This window comes from Salmo trutta, chromosome 26 (assembly GCF_901001165.1).
Source record: "Salmo trutta chromosome 26, fSalTru1.1, whole genome shotgun sequence".
NCBI lineage: Eukaryota > Metazoa > Chordata > Actinopteri > Salmoniformes > Salmonidae > Salmo > Salmo trutta.
In genome coordinates, this window is record NC_042982.1 from 855,762 (window position 1) to 873,641 (window position 17,880).

The 17,880-nt window shown below is 41.3% G+C and overlaps 1 protein-coding gene across 3 annotated transcripts in view; it reads left to right on the top strand.

Moving 5' to 3' along the window:
- The first annotated feature begins 6,487 nt into the window (after window positions 1-6,487).
- Window positions 6,488-17,880, top strand: part of atg16l1 (ATG16 autophagy related 16-like 1 (S. cerevisiae)) — a 63,343-nt gene continuing 51,950 nt past the window's right edge. For 2 of the 3 annotated variants that reach the window (XM_029714293.1, XM_029714294.1), the window contains exons 1-4: window positions 6,489-6,798; window positions 11,926-12,037; window positions 12,161-12,254; window positions 12,632-12,737. In XM_029714293.1, the coding sequence (XP_029570153.1) occupies window positions 11,932-12,037; window positions 12,161-12,254; window positions 12,632-12,737 (306 nt within the window). In that variant the 5' untranslated portion in view covers window positions 6,489-6,798; window positions 11,926-11,931. Of the gene's footprint in view, window positions 6,799-11,925; window positions 12,038-12,160; window positions 12,255-12,631; window positions 12,738-17,880 lie in introns of all 3 variants that reach the window. The other variant, XM_029714291.1, reaches the window with a different exon arrangement.

A 17,880-nucleotide genomic window follows, 5' to 3' on the forward strand; every position in this document is an offset into this window, starting at 1 on the left:
TCTTCCCTGTGGCTCAGTTGGTAGAGCATGGTGTTTGCAACGCCAGCATGGTGTGTGCAACGCCAGGGTTGTGGGTTTGATTCCCACGGGGGGCCATTACAAAAAAATATGCATGAAATGAAATGTATGCATTCACTACTGCTCTGAATAAGAGTGTCTGCTAAATGACTAAAATGTAAATGTAAACAATTGTGGAACAGAGCAACTACACTTCAGTAAGTTAATTTAAATTAATTTGTATACATTTTTTTAAAGAAATTATAAAACCAATAAAACTAAACATAAAAATGAAGGAAATAACGTCTATGTGGTCTGGGACTACTAGAAAGATACCATAGTCTCTGGGAGGCTAGAGTAGTCTGGGAATACTAAGTGAGGGTAGAGAAGCCCCACCAACAGCTGTCTATAGGCATTTCTTTAGGCATTTCACAAAATGTAGTACTATTTCTGGGACCACTGTAGTCTGGGACTAAGGTAGTCTGGGACTACTGAGTGGGTTTCGGAATAGTACTAAATTGTGTGAGTGTGATTGAAATAAAATAAAAAATGTAACCAATGTGGACATTACTTGTTAAGCTGAAATGTCCATAGTGGTCCCTTTATGGATCATTTGATAAAGATAAGATCAAAGTATTGTATGACTGTCTAAATGGTCTGGGGAAATAAAGTCTCAAACAAAGATTGACACATTTTCTATGCTTTTAAAACAGCTTTTAACTGAAAAAATATAATTGCCACATTAATCAGAGTCTTCATCAGAAATTAAATTAAATTAACCAGCCACTTTAGGGATGCCCCTTAGGGGAAACAAAATCTTTGGTACAGCAATGCCCACAGGTAAAAGTAGATTAACCTGGCCTAAACATTATGGTTGGTAGATACGAGAGCCACTATATCCACTTTTGGTTAAAGTATGGGACCTGATTTACCCCTAACCAATAAAACTATAAATGCTTATGGGATTTCCGCCACCGCGGTAATGCATTTTGAAACAAAACCCATGCCCTTTTAAATTGAACCAATGAATGTTGAACATGTAGAGACTTGTTAACTAAACTTAAGGCCCAGTCTATCCTGTCTCAGGTGCCAGACTTATTATGGACAGAACACTCCATCTACAGTGGACTGATCGGTAGTGCTAGCCTAGTTATAATACTCTAGTCTTGAGAACTACCTCAAAAAGTAAGCTCCCTCCAAAGTTTCTCTTCCCTTCTGATTTGGCTGATGTATTTTATAAATTTGGTGCATTACATGTTCATCTTAAAATAATAGTGTGAAGCTGAAAGTGAATACAGAAATTGGTAATAAATACATAGAGTAACATTGTTAGGGTAGATTAGAATGAAAACAATGCCTTCCAATAAGGAGGAAGTTATCATGTTTGTTTTGTTTTATTTTTAAACCTTGAAATAGGGGTAAAAGCAGGACATTGTTTGAGAGTCATGTGTATTAGCAGTAGTGATGGATAATGTTTTTTTCTGCTGGAAATTTTAGAAGGGTTTTAGTTGAAGGAAACAGATATGGAGACTTGTGAGAGGAACAAGGACATTGATAAAGAAGGTAAAGTGGAAAGATTAATTTACATTTACATTTACATTTAAGTCATTTAGCAGACGCTCTTATCCAGAGCGACTTACAAATTGGTGCATTCACCTATAATATCCAGTAGAACAAATTAATGGTACGATCTATCAGTTGATGTCAAATGTAATAAGTGTTGCCAGTATGTGAATGGTAATATGTTATTAGTGGCTTTCAGATATTTTAGTAATTTAAAAATGCTGAGATTTTAATACAAGGTCACATGACGAACAGAGGGATTGAGCCTTGGGACTGATATTAAATTAGAGCCCGCCATCTGGTGTTTGGGTTAGAGATAAGCTTCCTGTGGGCAAATAGATAAGCCGACAGTGAAAGTGAGTGGTACTCACTGAACTCAAGCAGACTGTAAGTGACACAGTGGGACATTTGAGACAGAGGTATGAATAATTGAATGAGAGATGTTTTTGACCATTTTCAATTATTATTACTCAATTCTATAGTTTGGGTAACACCAGTGATTTAAGTAAGAAGGTAATGTAATCTAAAACAATAATATCATTACATTACGTGGAACTGTGTCCAAAATTGAAGTAGATCCAAGTAAATGCTTTTAGTACTGAATATTGAGCTGATAAGCCAGCACCAACATTTTGAAAGACCTAGTAGAGTTGTTCAACAACAGGTTTCATATTATGACTAGTTGATGTCGCAGGGACAGTCCGTACAGAACATATGTCAATGCAACAGGTAAAAATGATAAGATTACAAGAAAGGGGCTCTGGGATTGTTTACATTAGAAGGTGCCTATTCCGCTTAATGGGACACTGTATCATCTGATGTGTCTCATGTATGATTCTGGATACGCATGGTTTTGTCAAGACATCATGCCCAAAGATGCAGTAAACTCGATTAAGAATTTTTAGGACTGATTAAAATGAAGAAAACTAAGTACATGTTTATTTTATTTATTCCAGGACTGATGGAATGTCCACTACCAAATTTTCTGATACGTTTACCAATGATTCTGTATCTCTCCCTTTGAAAGGCGTCCTGAGGCAGGAACAGTATAAAGGTACCCAGATCTGGCTGTTAAGGGAGCTCCAAAATTAAGTAAGGCCAGGCCATTTTGTTTGTTTTTACCCTACATTTTACCACACACGACAGCACCTACACACAACCCACCTGTTATGAATATTTGTTAGTGATGTTAATACTGTGTTTGATTTATTGTGTGGGGTCTTTTTATTTGGTTTTAGTGTTTTTTTTCATGGGTTAGAAAGGATGCACCTTAAAGGGCACACAAATAATATTTTATGAAGTATCTATTGTGCGAGTTTTGCTTGCACACATGTAAAGTCTTTTGATCAGAAATGTACTGAAAAACCCAATGTAAACCTGGTACACAAAATGTTTGAAATGTCTTTAAATAATGAGTCTGAGGTACAGGGAAATAAAGGGGAAAGAAACACTCACTTAATGGGGTTGAATGACCTCTGACCTCTGTTCTGACTTTCTGGTGAGGCCTGATCACCCTCACTAGAAAGGCTAGAGACATTGGGTGAGATTTAAATGTAGCGCTGATACATAGGAAGAAGTTTATCATTTATTAATAGTCCTGTGTGATTCGGGCCACGAGAAGGACAGAGAGCATTGCCCCTGAATGAGGGACACCTGTCTCTAGTCTATTTCACTATTTCTTGAATTACCTTTTGGGATACAATTATTTCCTTATGGAGTTATCAAGAGTTGTAATTCAAATTGTATTTGTTATTCTGATTCATAAATGTTTTATTTAGGCAAGTCGTCCAGGTCTTGAGGCAGCAAAGCATCCCCAAGCCATCACACTACCACCACCATGCTTGACTGTTGGTATGAGGTTCTTACTGTGGAATGCAAGGTTTGGTTGTCGCCAGGCATAATGGGACCCATGTTGTCCAAAATGTTGACTCAAGTTTGCCAAAAAGCACTCAGAAGAATGTTCTATGGACAGATGATTCAAAAGTATAACTTTATTTTACATGTTTTATGCTTTAGTGTTAAGATGTCCCTTCACTGTAACTAAGGGCCCTAGCCTGAACCATGAAAACAGCCCCAGACCATTATTCCTCCTCCACCAAACTTTACAGTTGGCACTATGCATTGGGGCAGGTAGCATTCTCCTGGCATCCGCCAAATCCAGATTCATCTGTTGGACTGCCAGATGGTGAAACGTGATTCATCACTCCAGCGAACACGTTTCCACTGCTCCAGAGTCCAATGGCTACAAGCTTTACACCACTCCAACTGACGCTTGGCATTGTGCATGGCGATCTTAGGCTTGTGTGCGGCTGCTCGGCCATGGAAACCTATTTCATGAAGCTCGCAACAAAAAGTTATTGTGCTGATGTTGCTTCCAGAGGCAGTTTAGTACTCGGTTTCAGCACTTGGCGGTCCTGTTCTTTGAGCTTGTGTGACCTACCACTTCGCGGCTAAGCCATTGTTGCTCCGACACATTTCCACTTTGCAATAACAGCACTTACATTTGACTGTGGCAGCTCTAGCAGTGCATAAACTTGACAAACTGACTTGTTGGAAAGGTGGCCTCCTATGACGGTGCCATGTTGAAAGTCTCTGAGCTCTTCAATAAGGCCATTCTACTGCCAATGTTTGTCTATGGTGATTGTATAGCTGTGTGCTCGATTTTATACATCTGTCAGCAACGGGTGTGGTTTAAATAGCCAAATCCACTAATTTGAAGGGGTGTCCACATACTTTTGTATATATACTGTATTAGCTACTTCTAGAATTGACCAATGGGAACACTTTTATTGGCATAGACAACACCGTTCAATCAAGAATTTCTAACCAGTGCACTTTTGATACACCCACTCCTTTTGACACACCCACTACTCCGAGACTAGTCCGGGATGCAGCTAGAGTACCTACCAAGGAGCATCGGTACATTGTGGAAAAGATGGCAGAAGCGGACACTGAAGTGGATTGTGAATCTAATGACGCTAGAATCAAGGAGAATTGGAGTATTGTTCAAAAGAATGGAAAATGGAGCACAGTGCTGAAAATGTCCCTTCGTATCTTGTACAAGCATGGTTTGTTAATGAGAAGCAGCTGATTGAAATACCAATCTTGAAGAACCAATTTGAGCTATCCAAACTGTTGGAGAGAGTAATGGGTGAAGTGAAGGCTGTGAGGATCATGAGAGGCGGACTGATCTGATTTTTGTAGTTCTGCGGATCAGAAGGAACATGTGTTGTGTCTCACCCGATTTGATAAGTTTGACGTATCGTATGTGTCTTTTCGGAACGGGTCACCCCTCAAGGGGTTAATATCTGGCGTCTCGTGGGAAGTCAATGTTGAAGACATGAAAAATATTAATTCCGGGAGTGATGATGCACGTTGGATGAATCGTGTGGTGAATGATGAAAAAGTGAAGAGTTTATCTGTTTAGTTTTTTGAAATGGAGTCTCTCCCTACTCAAGTGCAGTTGGGGTATATCAACTACAGAGTCAGAGCATTTATCCAAAGATCAATGCAGTGTGATCATTGTAAAGCTTTTGGTCATGTTTCAAGTGTTTGCAGAAGGAAGAAACTGAGATGTCCAAGTTGTGGAAAGAATCATATCATAGCTTCCCTGTGGCTCAGTTGGTAGAGCATGGTGTTTGCAACGCCAGCATGGTGTGTGCAATGTCAGGGTTGTGGGTTTGATTCCCACGGGGGGCCAGTACAAAAAAAATAAATGCATGAAATGTATGCATTCACTACTGTAAGTTGCTCTGGATAAGGGCGTCTGCTAAATGACTAAAATGTAAATATCATGTGTTATAAAAGTGATGAAAATGTAACATGTTGCAATTGTGGTGGGGACCATGAAGCCACGTCTTTTGAATGCCCGACAAGGGTGAAAGAAAATGACGTGGCCAAAGTTAAGGTTGTCCAGAGCATTTCATATGCAGCAGCTGTTAAAAGGGTTGAATGTTGCTCCTGGTATGTCCATGGTGGTGGATAGGCCTTCATTGCAGGCTGCAGGCAGTGGTGGATTTAGGTAGAGGCAACATGGGCAGCGGCACGGGGCGCCCGCACAAAACATTTCGGAATGGTGACATTTGCGTGATCTGTTTTCTATCGCTCTTTTGCACGTCACGTCAATGATATCATGTCACCATGTGGGACTGTGGGTCAATTTACCTTGTCAGAGTGGGCGCCCTGATTCTAGTTTGTGAACAAGACAGGCTACTGCCTGGGAAGGTCTCCCACTCAGAAGTACAAGATGGGGCGGGGGTAGGTTGACCTCAGGTCTCCCCACTGGAAGCCCGAGGTAGGGGGAGCGGGGGAATCTATCAAATAGCGCACCTCTAACTTTGTACAGTACTAACGCAATTAGTAAAATCAGTCACACTACGAAATGCTACCAAATAAACCACAATTCATTCATAGTTTCACAGACATATTGTTGTATTTTTTTCTGGTTTGTGCGGAATTGTTAGGAATAATATAAAACCAGTCTGCACACCACCAACGTGAATTGGTTTAGTCTTGACTCTTGGTTGACAGTGTTGGGGGATGGGTAATGTATTGATGCTCGAGTACCAAATCAACACAAATTAGTTTCTATTTGTCTTTGTTACTTATTTTTTATATTTATGAGTCTTATTTTTGCATATGTTTTTATATTTATATAGTTTTAAATGTTAAGATTATTTATTTGGGGGGGAGGGGGGGTTATATGGAATATTGTCACAAGCCGTACCACCCTCTCAGGCCCTACAGCCCGAGAAGGGAGATATGGAGATTTGAAAGAAGGAAGAATTGGGAGTTTTGTTTTGGTCAATTTACAATTTTTATTTGGATGGATTAAGTTCGTTTCTCTATCACGTATGGATTCGATTTTTTCCCCTTTCTTTTTTTAAACCCGTCCAGTTGGTGGCGCCAATACATATTTTTGGGATGTAGTCCGCCATAAAACCCACAGAAGAAGAAGTAGTACCTACACCTGGTTATTTGTGACCAAAATGTGCAATCCGAGATGATTTTCTGCTTATTTTATAAATAGTTTTGGCTCTCGGCTGATGAATGTCGACTGTCTTAATTCGCTACCGTTTGCTAGCTGGCTGTTAGGTATCACAAGCTAGCTATGTCGTTTAAATAGGAAAACTTTTTTCAAAACATCAACTAACGCCAATTTAGCACAAGTAAGCAGCTGAAAACTACTAAATGTCATGATCTGAGTGGATGTGGAACTACCTACGCTAGCTAGCGAACGTAAGTTAACATTTTCCATTCCTCTTGATGCTATCTATCACGCTAGCTAATGACTGCGTGTTTGAAAACATAGCTACATAGCTTGCAAGCTAGCTATCGTTAGCAGATAGACTGCTAGCTAGCTTGTCGTGCTATAGACGAAACGTACAACTTTGTAAAATTAAAACTATAAATATGTATCGTTAGCTAGCAAACATTAGCTACATAAACTAACGTTAGATATATTTAACTAGCTGGCTAATCGCTAGTTAATGTAGGAGGCATTTGTGGCGTAATTTTAGCTAGTTAACGTTAGCTTGCTAACAAGATCCTAGCTAGACCAGAGCGGGCTACCATAATCTTCAAAGTTGACAGGTTAATTAGCTGTTTATGATTGTGCATGACTGCGCAAGCAAGTACTAATCGGAAGGCTATGCCTTTCACCAACACCAATGACGTTGTTACTGCTCTGGCAAATGATTTAGCAAGCCGAGCTCCCTGCCATCCAGGACCTCTAATTTACCAGGCTGTGTTAGAGGAAGGCCCAACATTTTTTTCAGACTCAAGTCACCCAAGCCATAGACTGTTCTCTCTGCTACCTCATGGCAATTGGAACCAACAGTACCCTAACAGCTTCTACCCCCAAGCCATGAGACTGCTAAACAAGACTGCTAAATAGCGAATCAAATGGCTACCCGGACTGCCTGCATTTACCCTTTTTTGCACTATTTGACCTACTCTGCACACACACTGGACTCTACCCACACACTCGCACATACTGACCCAACCACACACACTACATGAGCCCGCACACATGCATACTGATGCCTCACACTTTCACACACGCTGCTGCTACTGTCTTATCTATGCAGTTGGGTAGTCACTTTAACCCTACCTAAACTCAGCAAAAAAAGAAACATCCTCTCACTGTCAACTGTTTATTTTCAGCAAACTTAACATGTGTAAATATTTGTATGAACATATGATACAACAACTGAGGCATAAACTGAACAAGTTCAATAGATATGTGACTAACAGAAATGTAATAATGTGTCCCTGAACAAAGGGAGGGGGGGGGGGGGTCAAAAGTAACAGTCAGTATCTGGTGTGGCCACCAGCTGCATTAAGTACTGCAGTACATCCCCTCTTGATGGACTGCACCACATTTGCCAGTTCTTGCTGTGAGATGTTACCCCACTCTTCCACCAAGGCACCTGCAAGTTCCTGGACATTCCTGGGGGGAATGGCCCTCGCCCTCCGATCTGACAGGTCCCAGACGTGCTCAAGGGGATTGAGATCCGGGGTCTTCGATGGCCATGGCAGAACACTGACATTCCTGTCTTGCAGGAAGTCATGCACAGAACGAGCAGTATGGCTGGTGGCATTGTCATGCTGGAGGGTCATGTCAGGATGAGCCTGCAGGAAGGGTACCACATGAGGTAGGAGGATGTCTTCCCTGCAACGCACAGCGTTGAGATTGGCTGCAATGACAAAAAGCTCAGTCTGATGATGCTGTGACACACCGCCCCAGACCAGGACAGACCCGCCACCTCCAAATCGATCCCGCTCCAGAGTACAGACCTCGGTGTAACGCTCATTCCTTCGACGATAAACGCGAATCCAACCATCACCCCTGTTGAGACAAAACCGTGAAGAGTGAAGAGCACTTTTTGCCAGTCCTGTCTGGTCCAGCGACTTTGTACCGATCCTTTGCAGGTGTTACTAGAGGTCGACCGATTATGATTTTCCAAGCCGATACCGATTTTGTTGGAGGACCAAAAAAAAGCAGATACAGATTAATCGGCCAATATTTTTTATATATATGCAATGATGACAATTACAACAATACTGAATGAATAATGAACACTTATTTTAACTTAATATAATACATAAATAAAAATCAATTTAGTCTCAAATAAATAATAAAACATGTAAAATTTGGTTTAAATAATGCAAAAACGCAGTGTTGGAGAAGAAAGTAAAAGTGCAATATGTGCCATGTAAAAAAAGCTCCCGTTGCTCAGAACATGAGAACATATGAAAGCTGGTGGTTCCTTTTAACGTGAGTCTTCAATATTCCCAGTTAAGAAGTTTTAGGTTGTAGTTATTATAGGACTGTTTCTCTCTCTACCATTTGTATTTCATATACTTTTGACTATTGGATGTTTTTATAGGCACTTCAGTATTGCCAGCCTAATCCCGGGAGTTGATAGGCTTGAAGTCATAAACAGCACTGTGCTTCAAGCATAGCTAAGTGCTGCTGGCAAATGCAGTAAAGTGCTGTTTGAATGAATACTTACCAGCCTGCTGCTGCCTATTTTTTATTTTTAACTGTTGGACAAGGACCCGTAAGTTACCATTTCTATGTTAGTCTACACCCGTTGTTTACGAAGCATGTGACAACTGTTTTTTAATCGTGCCTTCCAACCAAAGCAGTTTGGTTTTGAGAGATACAGGCTTTGAATTCAACCTTTGACCGTGGTAATATAGCTAGCTATAGCAAATATGATCTACTATATTGTCAAGATGGTCAAGTGACCGCTCTAACATTAGAAATGCATGTCCTCAAAGATGGGAGGCGAGATCAGGTGGGACCTTTCTAGACATTGAGAGGGCAGTTGAAGTCGGAAGTTTACATGCACCTTGGCCAAATACATTTATACTCAGTTTTTCACAATTCCTGACATTTAATCCTAGTAAAAATGCCCTTTCTTAGGTCAGTTAGGATCACCACTTTATTTTAAGAATGTGAAATATCCAAATAAAAGTAGTGATTTCTGCTTTTATTTATTTTATCACATTCCCAGTGGAAGTTTGGAAGTATGCTTGGTCATTGTCCATTTGGAAGACCCATTTACAACCAACCTTTAACTTCCTGACTGATGTCTTGATGTTGCTTTAATATATCTACATAATTTTCCTGCCTCATGATGCCATCTATTTTGTGAAGTGCACCAGTCCCTCCTGCAGCAAAGCACCCCCACAACATGATGCTGCTACCCCTGTGCTTCACGGTTGGGATGGGGTTCTTTGGCTTGCAAGCCTCCCCCTTTTTCCTCCAAACATAACAATGGTCATTATGGCCAAACAGTTCTATTTTTGTTTCATCAAACCAGAGGACATTTCTCCAAAAAGTACGTTCTTTGTCCCCATGTGCAGTTGCAAACCGTAGTCTGTCTTTTTAATGGTGGTTTTGGGGCAGTGGCTTCTTCCTTGCTGAGCGGTCTTTCAGGGTATGTCGATACAGGACTCGTTTTACTGTGGATATAGATGCTTTTGTACCTGTTTCCTCCATCTTCACAAGGTCATTTTGCTGTTCTGGGATTGATTTGCCCTTTTCACACAAGTACGTTCATCTCTAGGAGACAAAGCATCTCCTTCCTGAGCGGTATGACTGCTGTGTGGTCCCATGGTGTTTGTACAGATGAACGTGGCACCTTCTGGCGTTTGGAAATTGGATCAGGACATTTTATTTTTCCTGAGTTCTTGGCTGATTTATTTTGATTTGCCCATGATGTCTAGCAGAGAGGCACTGAGTTTGAAGGTAGACCTTGAAATATATCCACAGGTACACCTCCAGTTCACTCAAATGATGTCAATTAGCTTATCTGAAGCTTCTAAAGCCATAACATAATTTTCTGGAATTTTCCAAGCTGTTTAAAGGCACAGTCAACTTAGTGTATGTAAACTTCTGACCCACTGAAATTGTGATACAGTGAAATAATCTGTCTGCAAACAATTGTTGGACAAGTTACTTGTCATGCAGAAAGTAGATGTCCTAACTGACTTGCCAAAACTTTGGTTTGTTAACAAGAAATTTGTGCAGTGGTTGAAAAGTGAGTTTTAATGACTCCAACCTAAGTGTATGTTATCTTCCGACTTCAACTGTACCTGTTTGAACAACAGGCACAACTCTGATATAAGTACATTTTATTCCATTGACGAATTGCCACGTGAGTCCACAGTGCATTCTTAACCATTACTTAACTTCTATTAGATCAAATAGCAAATTGGCATTTCCGTTTTTTGTCGACTTAATTTGACACTCATTGACCGCCATACAAAAACTACTCAGTTCGTGGTCTTAATTTCGTGGACTGATTTTTGGGCTTAGTAAACCCTGTTGCTTCGCCTCTTTTTCTCTGGCTCTAGTCCGTTTATTTTTTAGTGTTAATTTTTTTTGTATTCCACCTAACATGCTGACCAGATGCGTCACTTGCGCGAGCGTTGAATTACATGCATGTGTACATTTATTTTGCACTCATTGCACCCACGCTACTCGTGGGCATCAGCGCGCGTCTGGGTGGCCCGGCGCTAAAATTGAAATCTGTTTTTTGTGACACGCAACGAGCTGCATGTCCGGCCTCTCCCATCTCCTCATTGGTTTTTAGGAGCATATACCCTCGTGGTTGATTTCTGGACCGCCATCACCTCTAATGCAGACAAGTTTTCTTACAACACCAATGCCCACTTCTAAATTATCCTCTAGGCACTCGAGTAGATCTGAAAGGATTGGAGCGGATAGGTATAAGCAAAAGATGATGGTCCACACTCCGGTAGGTTGTAGTAATGCTTTAGTTGTTTGCCAACCTCCGTATTAAGTCCAAAATAAGCCTGAAGGAGGAGAGATGACGAGAAACAAAATCGGTTTACTGTTTTATCTGTGGATTAATTGTCGGAATTGAGGACCTTGTGCATTTCAGGTAAAATAACAACCCAATGTTCATATCCCAGGACAAATTAGCTAGCAACAGCAAGCTAGTTAACTAAATTGCCATCAATCTTTAATGCTTTTTGACCTGTCCCCAAATTAATATAAGTCAGTTTGTTTTGATATTTCAACATGCATGTCCTGATCGTGTCTGGTGTGGGGGTATGAAATCAAAATGCGTGTGAGTGGTTTGGTCAGCATGTATGGCATTTTTGAAAGATTTCAGAATCAAATGGAACAAGAATTTATTCAATCAAGGATGACGCAGCTGTACTTGCCTTGCCCATTTATTCTTATTAGACTTGGCTTCACTTGATATATTATTACTTAATATTGGAAGCTTAGATGCTTTTGCCAGTAATTTCTCTTGAAATGGGTTCACGAGACAGAGTGTGACAGATGTATTAACTTCTTGGTGGGTGTGTGTGTGTGTGCAGGTGGTGATGGCAGAACGTCGTGTGGAGTGCTCATGGAAGAGGCACGTCGGAGAGCAGCTGAAGCAGAGGGACCGTGTGCAGAGGCAGGCCTTCGAGGAGATCATCCACCAATGTTAGAGCCACATACCATGTCTCAGTGCTCAAGATGCTATTGATTGACTGGTTTTTAGTTCTGCTGCCTGTGCAGTTATCCCAGAAAGTGTGTTTTTAAAGTACCTTTTTGTGTTTGTCTCAGATAACCGTCTCTTGGAGAAGTCCGACCTACAGGCTGTTCTTTCAGAGAGATACCAGTCGGACAAATATGACTTTCAGAACAGACATGACGGCAGGTAGGCCTCACCAGGATTTGACCTTTGAACTTGTTTGTGTGTGTTGCGAAGTCAAGCTACTACCATATTGCTTATACCTATCCACTCCCGTCCTTTCAGATCTACTCGAGTGCCTAGGGGATAGAGGTTAATTTAGAAGTGGTCATTGGTGTTATATGAACCGTTGTTTGCATTAGAGGGGATGGTGGTCCAGAAATTCCTTGCTTGTGAGAAAGTCTAAATGGGATCCTTGGGGCGTTCAAATCTTAGTCGCCTCATTGACGTTGAAACGGTTAGGTAAGGGTTATGGTTGGTTTAGGGTAGGGATTCCCCAAGAATCCCGGATAGCACTAACCTTGCTTGTGACCTTGTCTAACCATTTGTGTTTGGTTCCTCAGCCCGGGGGCGGACTCGAGTCGCAGCGACAACCTACAGCAGGAGATGGCCCAGATGCGAATCAGGCACCAGGAGGAGCTGACAGAGCTTCATAAGAAACGGGGCGAGGTTAGTGTGTTTATTTTTCCTGCCCGTCCAACGTCCAGCTCAAATCTTCCTCTGGAGAACTACACTGTTGGCTTTCGCGCCGACCCTAAACTGGCACAGTTGACTCAGCTTATTGAGGTTCTGGGGAGCAGCTAATTAGTACAACTGGGTGTGCTAGATTAGGGTTGGGGCGAAATCTGGAGGGTAGATCTCCAGAATGAGGGTTGGTCACCCCATGTCTGTGTCTGAAAATGTTACTAGATGCCAAATCCTTGCTTCCTCATTTCCTCTCAAAACCAACTGGCCCTGTTTTGAGGCAAAAATAGAACAGGTTTAAATTAACAAACCACTTCATACACAGAGCAAAAATATAAACTCAATAATCAACAATTTCAAAGATTTTACTGAGTTAACCTGTTAAGGCTAGGGGGCAGTATTTACACGGCCGGATAAAAAACGTACCCGATTTAATCTGGTTATTACTACTGCCCAGAAACTAGAAATATGCATATAATTATTGGCTTTGGATAGAAAACACCCTAAAGTTTCTAAAACTGTTTGAATGGTGTCTGTGAGTATAACAGAACTCATATGGCAGGCCAAAACCTGAGAAGATTCTGTACAGGAAGTGCTCTCTGACCATTCCTTGAGCTTCTTGACTCTGTTTATTGGAAACTTAGGATCTTTGCTGTAACGTGACACTTCCTACGGCTCCCATAGGCTCTCAGAACCCGGGAAAAAGCTGAATGATGTAATTCCAGCCCCTGGCTGAAAAACATTAGCGCCTTTGGTAGTGGTTTATCAGAGGACAATCAGACTGAGGCGCGTGCACGAGGCGACCCCATGTTTTTATTTTCTCTCTCTTTGTACTAAAACACAGATTCCCGGTCGGAATATTATCGCTTTTTTACGAGAAAAATTGCATAAAAATTGATTTTAAACAGCGGTTGACATGCTTCGAAGTACGGTAATGGAATATTTAGAATTTTTTTGTCACGAAACGCGTCACCCTTATTTACCCTTCGGATAGTGTCTTGAACGCACAAACAAAACAGAGGATATTTGAACATAACTATTTTAACCAAACCAACATTTGTTATTGAAGTAGAAGTCCTGGGAGTGCATTCTGACAAAGAACAGCAAAGGTAATAACATTTTTCTTATAGTAAATCTGACTTTGGTGAGGGCTAAACTTGGTGGGTGTCTAAATAGCTAGCCCTGTGATGCCGGGCTATCTACTTAGAATATTGCAAAATGTGCTTTCACCGAAAAGCTATTTTAAAATCGGACATAGCGAGTGCATAGAGGAGTTCTGTATCTATAATTCTTAAAATAATGTATGTTTTTTGTGAACGTTTATCGTGAGTAATGTAGTAAATTCACCGGAAGTTTGCGGGGGGTATGCTAGTTCTGAACGTCACATGCTAATGTAAAAAGCTGGTTTTTGATATAAATATGAACTTGATTGAACAAAACATGCATGTATTGTATAACATAATGTCCTAGGGGTGTCATCTGATGAAGATCATCAAAGGTTAGTGCTGCATTTAGCTGTGGTTTTGTTTTTTGTGACATATGCTAGCTTGAAAAATGGGTGTCTGATTATTTCTGGCTGGGTACTCTGCTGCCATAATCTGTTTTGCTTTCGTTGTAAAGCCTTTTTGAAATCGGACAGTGTGGTTAGATTAATGAGTCTTGTCTTTAAAATGGTGTAAAATAGTCATATGTTTGAGAAATTGAAGTAATAGCATTTCTAAGGTATTTGAATAACGCGCCACAGGATTCCACTGGCTGTTACGTAGGTGGGACGATTTCCTCCCACATATCCTAGAGAGGTTAAAGTTCATTATGGAATTCAGTCAATTGAATTAAATTCATTAGGCCCTAATCTATGGATTTCACATGACTGGGAATACAGATGGTTTAAGAAAATAAAAAGTAGGAGCGTGGATCAGAAAACCACTCTGTATCTGGAGTGACCACAATTTACTTCATGCAGCGTGACACATCTTCTTTGCATAGAGTTGATCAGGCTGTTGATTGTGGAATGTTGTCCCACTCCTCTTCAAAGGCTGTGCGAAGTTTCACGGTATTGGCAGGATCTGGAACACGCTGGTGTACACGTCGCTCCAGATCATCCCAAACATGCTCTGTGGGTGACATCAGGTGAGTATGCAGGCCATGGAAGAACTCGGACATTTTCAGCTTCCAGGAATTGTGTAGAGATCGTTACGACATGGGTCTGTGCATTATCGTGCTGAAACATGGTGATGGTGGCGGATGAATGGCACGACAATGGGCCTCAGATCTTGTCATGAGATCGCTGCATTCAAATTGCCATCGATAAAATGCAATTGTGTTCGTTGTTCGTAGCTAATGCCTGCAAATACCATAACCCCACCGCCACCATGGGGTACTCGTTGACGTCAGCAAACCGCTTGCCCACACGATGCCATACTTGCTGTCTGCCACCTGCCTGGTACAGTTAAAACTGGGATTCATCTTTGAAGAGCACACTTCGCCAGCGACGGTGAGCATTTGCCCACTGATGTTGGTTACGACACCGACCTGCAGACAGGTCCAGACCCTGGTGAGGACGATGATCACTCAGATCTTCCCTGAGACGGTTTCTGACAGTTTGTGCAGAAATTCTTTGTTTGTGCCAGATGTGGAGGTCCTGGGCAGGCATGGTTACACATGATCTGCGGTTGTGAGGCCAGTTGGACATACTGCCAAATTCACATTTTTATATATTTTTTGGGACATGAAAAGAAATACAAACAGATACATCCCTTATATACTTGTTGAAACACCTTAACAACAAAAGCAACATGCATATTTAACATTTAAGTCATTTAGCAGACGCTCTTATCCAGAGCGACTTACAAATTGGTGCATTCACCTTAAGATATCCAGTGGAACAACCACTTTACAATAGTGCATCTAAATCTTTTTTTTGGGGGGGGGGTTAGAAGGATTACTTTATCCTATCCCAGGTATAATATATATAAATGTACATACATTACCAGTCAAAAGTTTGGACACCTACTCATTCAAGGGTTTATCTTTTTTTAAACTATTTTCTACATTGTAGAATAATAGTGAAGATTATAACTATGACATAACACATGTAATCAGTGTTAAACAAATCAAAATATAATTGATATTCAGAGTAGCCACCCTTTGCCTTTATGACAGCTTTGCACACTCTTGGCATTTTCTCAACCAGCTTCATCTGGCTACTTTTCCAACAGTCTTGAAGGAGTTCGCTCATTTTATTTAACCTTCACTTAACTAGGCAAGTCCGCTAAGAACATTCTTATTTACAAAGACTGCCCATAGGCACTTGCTGCCCTGTGGGACTCCCAATCACGTCCAGATGTGAAACATCCTGCATATATGCTGAGCACTTGTTGGCTGCTTTTCCTTCACTCTGCGGTCCAACTTATCCCAAACCATCTCAATTGGGTTGAGGTCAGGGGATTGTGAAGGCCAGGTCATCTGATGCATCACTCATCACTCTCCTTGGTCAAATAGCCCTTACACAGCCTGGAGGTGTGTTGGGTCATTGTCCTGTTGGAAAACTAATGATAGTCCCACTAAGCCCAAACCAGATGGGAGGGGGTATCGCTGCAGAATGCTGTGGTAGCCATGCTGGGTAAGTTTGCCTTAAATTCTAAATAAATCACTGACCGTGTCAGTAGCAAAGCTCACCATCACATCACCTCCATGCTTCACGGTGGGAACTACACATGCAGAGATCATCTGTTCGCCTACTCTGCGTCTCAAAGACAGGGCGGTTGGAACCAAAAATCTCACATTTGGATTCATCAGATCAAAGGACAGATTCCCACCGGACCAATTTCCTTTGCTCGTGTTTCTTTTGAAACATACCAAACCCCTTTCGCCACAAAACAAACCTGGTCGAGTTTGGAGGATAAAAAGAGGTCTGTTACAAATAGGGCTCAGAAGAGAAGGGGCAGAAAGTCTAAAATGTTGACACAATTGTCTCCAGATCTTCAAAGTAGAGAGCACAATGGGGTTTCCAGTATAATTTCAAGGAAACAAGGACAGTGGGGCACAAGTAAGAGCAGAAAGGGAGGATAATTGGCAGGAGTGTGCTTCTAATGACCGCCAGTTGGTACTTGGAGCATTACACCAGACAATAATTTTGTGTATTGGCTTCCCAAAAGTAAAGCAAAAAATTCTTTGAAGTATTACTCTACGTATCCTAGGTGATTTGCCTGACCAGATAAAATGACAACCTATCCATCTTGGTATAAAATAATTTCGGCAGAATGATTGGATGACATTGAAAAAGGTATAGAAACCTAGGTAAAATGCTAATTTTAACAGATTGGATTCTGCCAGCTAAGGAGAGAGGCAGAGTCTGCTTTAACTTGTGTGACTGGACTTGCAAAGGCAGTGCTCCAGGGGGAATTTGCTTGGCAGCGGGGTTGATCGAAAACGTTCATTTTGTAACCAGAGTGATCCAAGTGTGTTTAATATGCTGTATGTTATTGACAGAGTTCACAGGGTTAGTGATTTATAATAGTAGATAATCTGCATACAGTGACACTTTTCTTCATTAGCTTGGTGGATTCCAGTGAATGATGAGGATTTTAAGGCCAAGGAAAGTGGTTCTATCGCAAGTGCAAACAGGAGCGGGGACATAAGGCACCCTTGACGGGTCCCTCTGGAGAGGGAATTATTTTCAATGTTGAGTCAGTGTGTACGCTATCCGTAGGAGTAGAATAGAGCAGATGTATCCATGAGATGAAATTGGACCCCAAATCTTCCCGAAATCTTAAATTAATAATCCCACTCCACCCGGTTGAAAGCCTTCTCCGCATCAAGAGAAACAATGATTTTGGCGTATAGGGAGAGAGTATAATGTTCAAAAGACGGTGTACATGGGAAAACAGTTGTGGGCCTTTGAAACCCGTTTGATCATCAGATATGACATCCTGAAGGCAGGGTTCCAACCGGCATGCTAGAACCTTAGCTAATAGTTTAACATCCGCAATCAAATGTGAAATGAGCCGATATCCACCACATTCCACTAGATCTTTATCTTGAGTATTAGGGAGATAGAGGCTTGAATTGGCATCGGGGGGGAGAGAGAGCCCTGTGCTATTGGGTCGGTGAACATATCTAATACTAA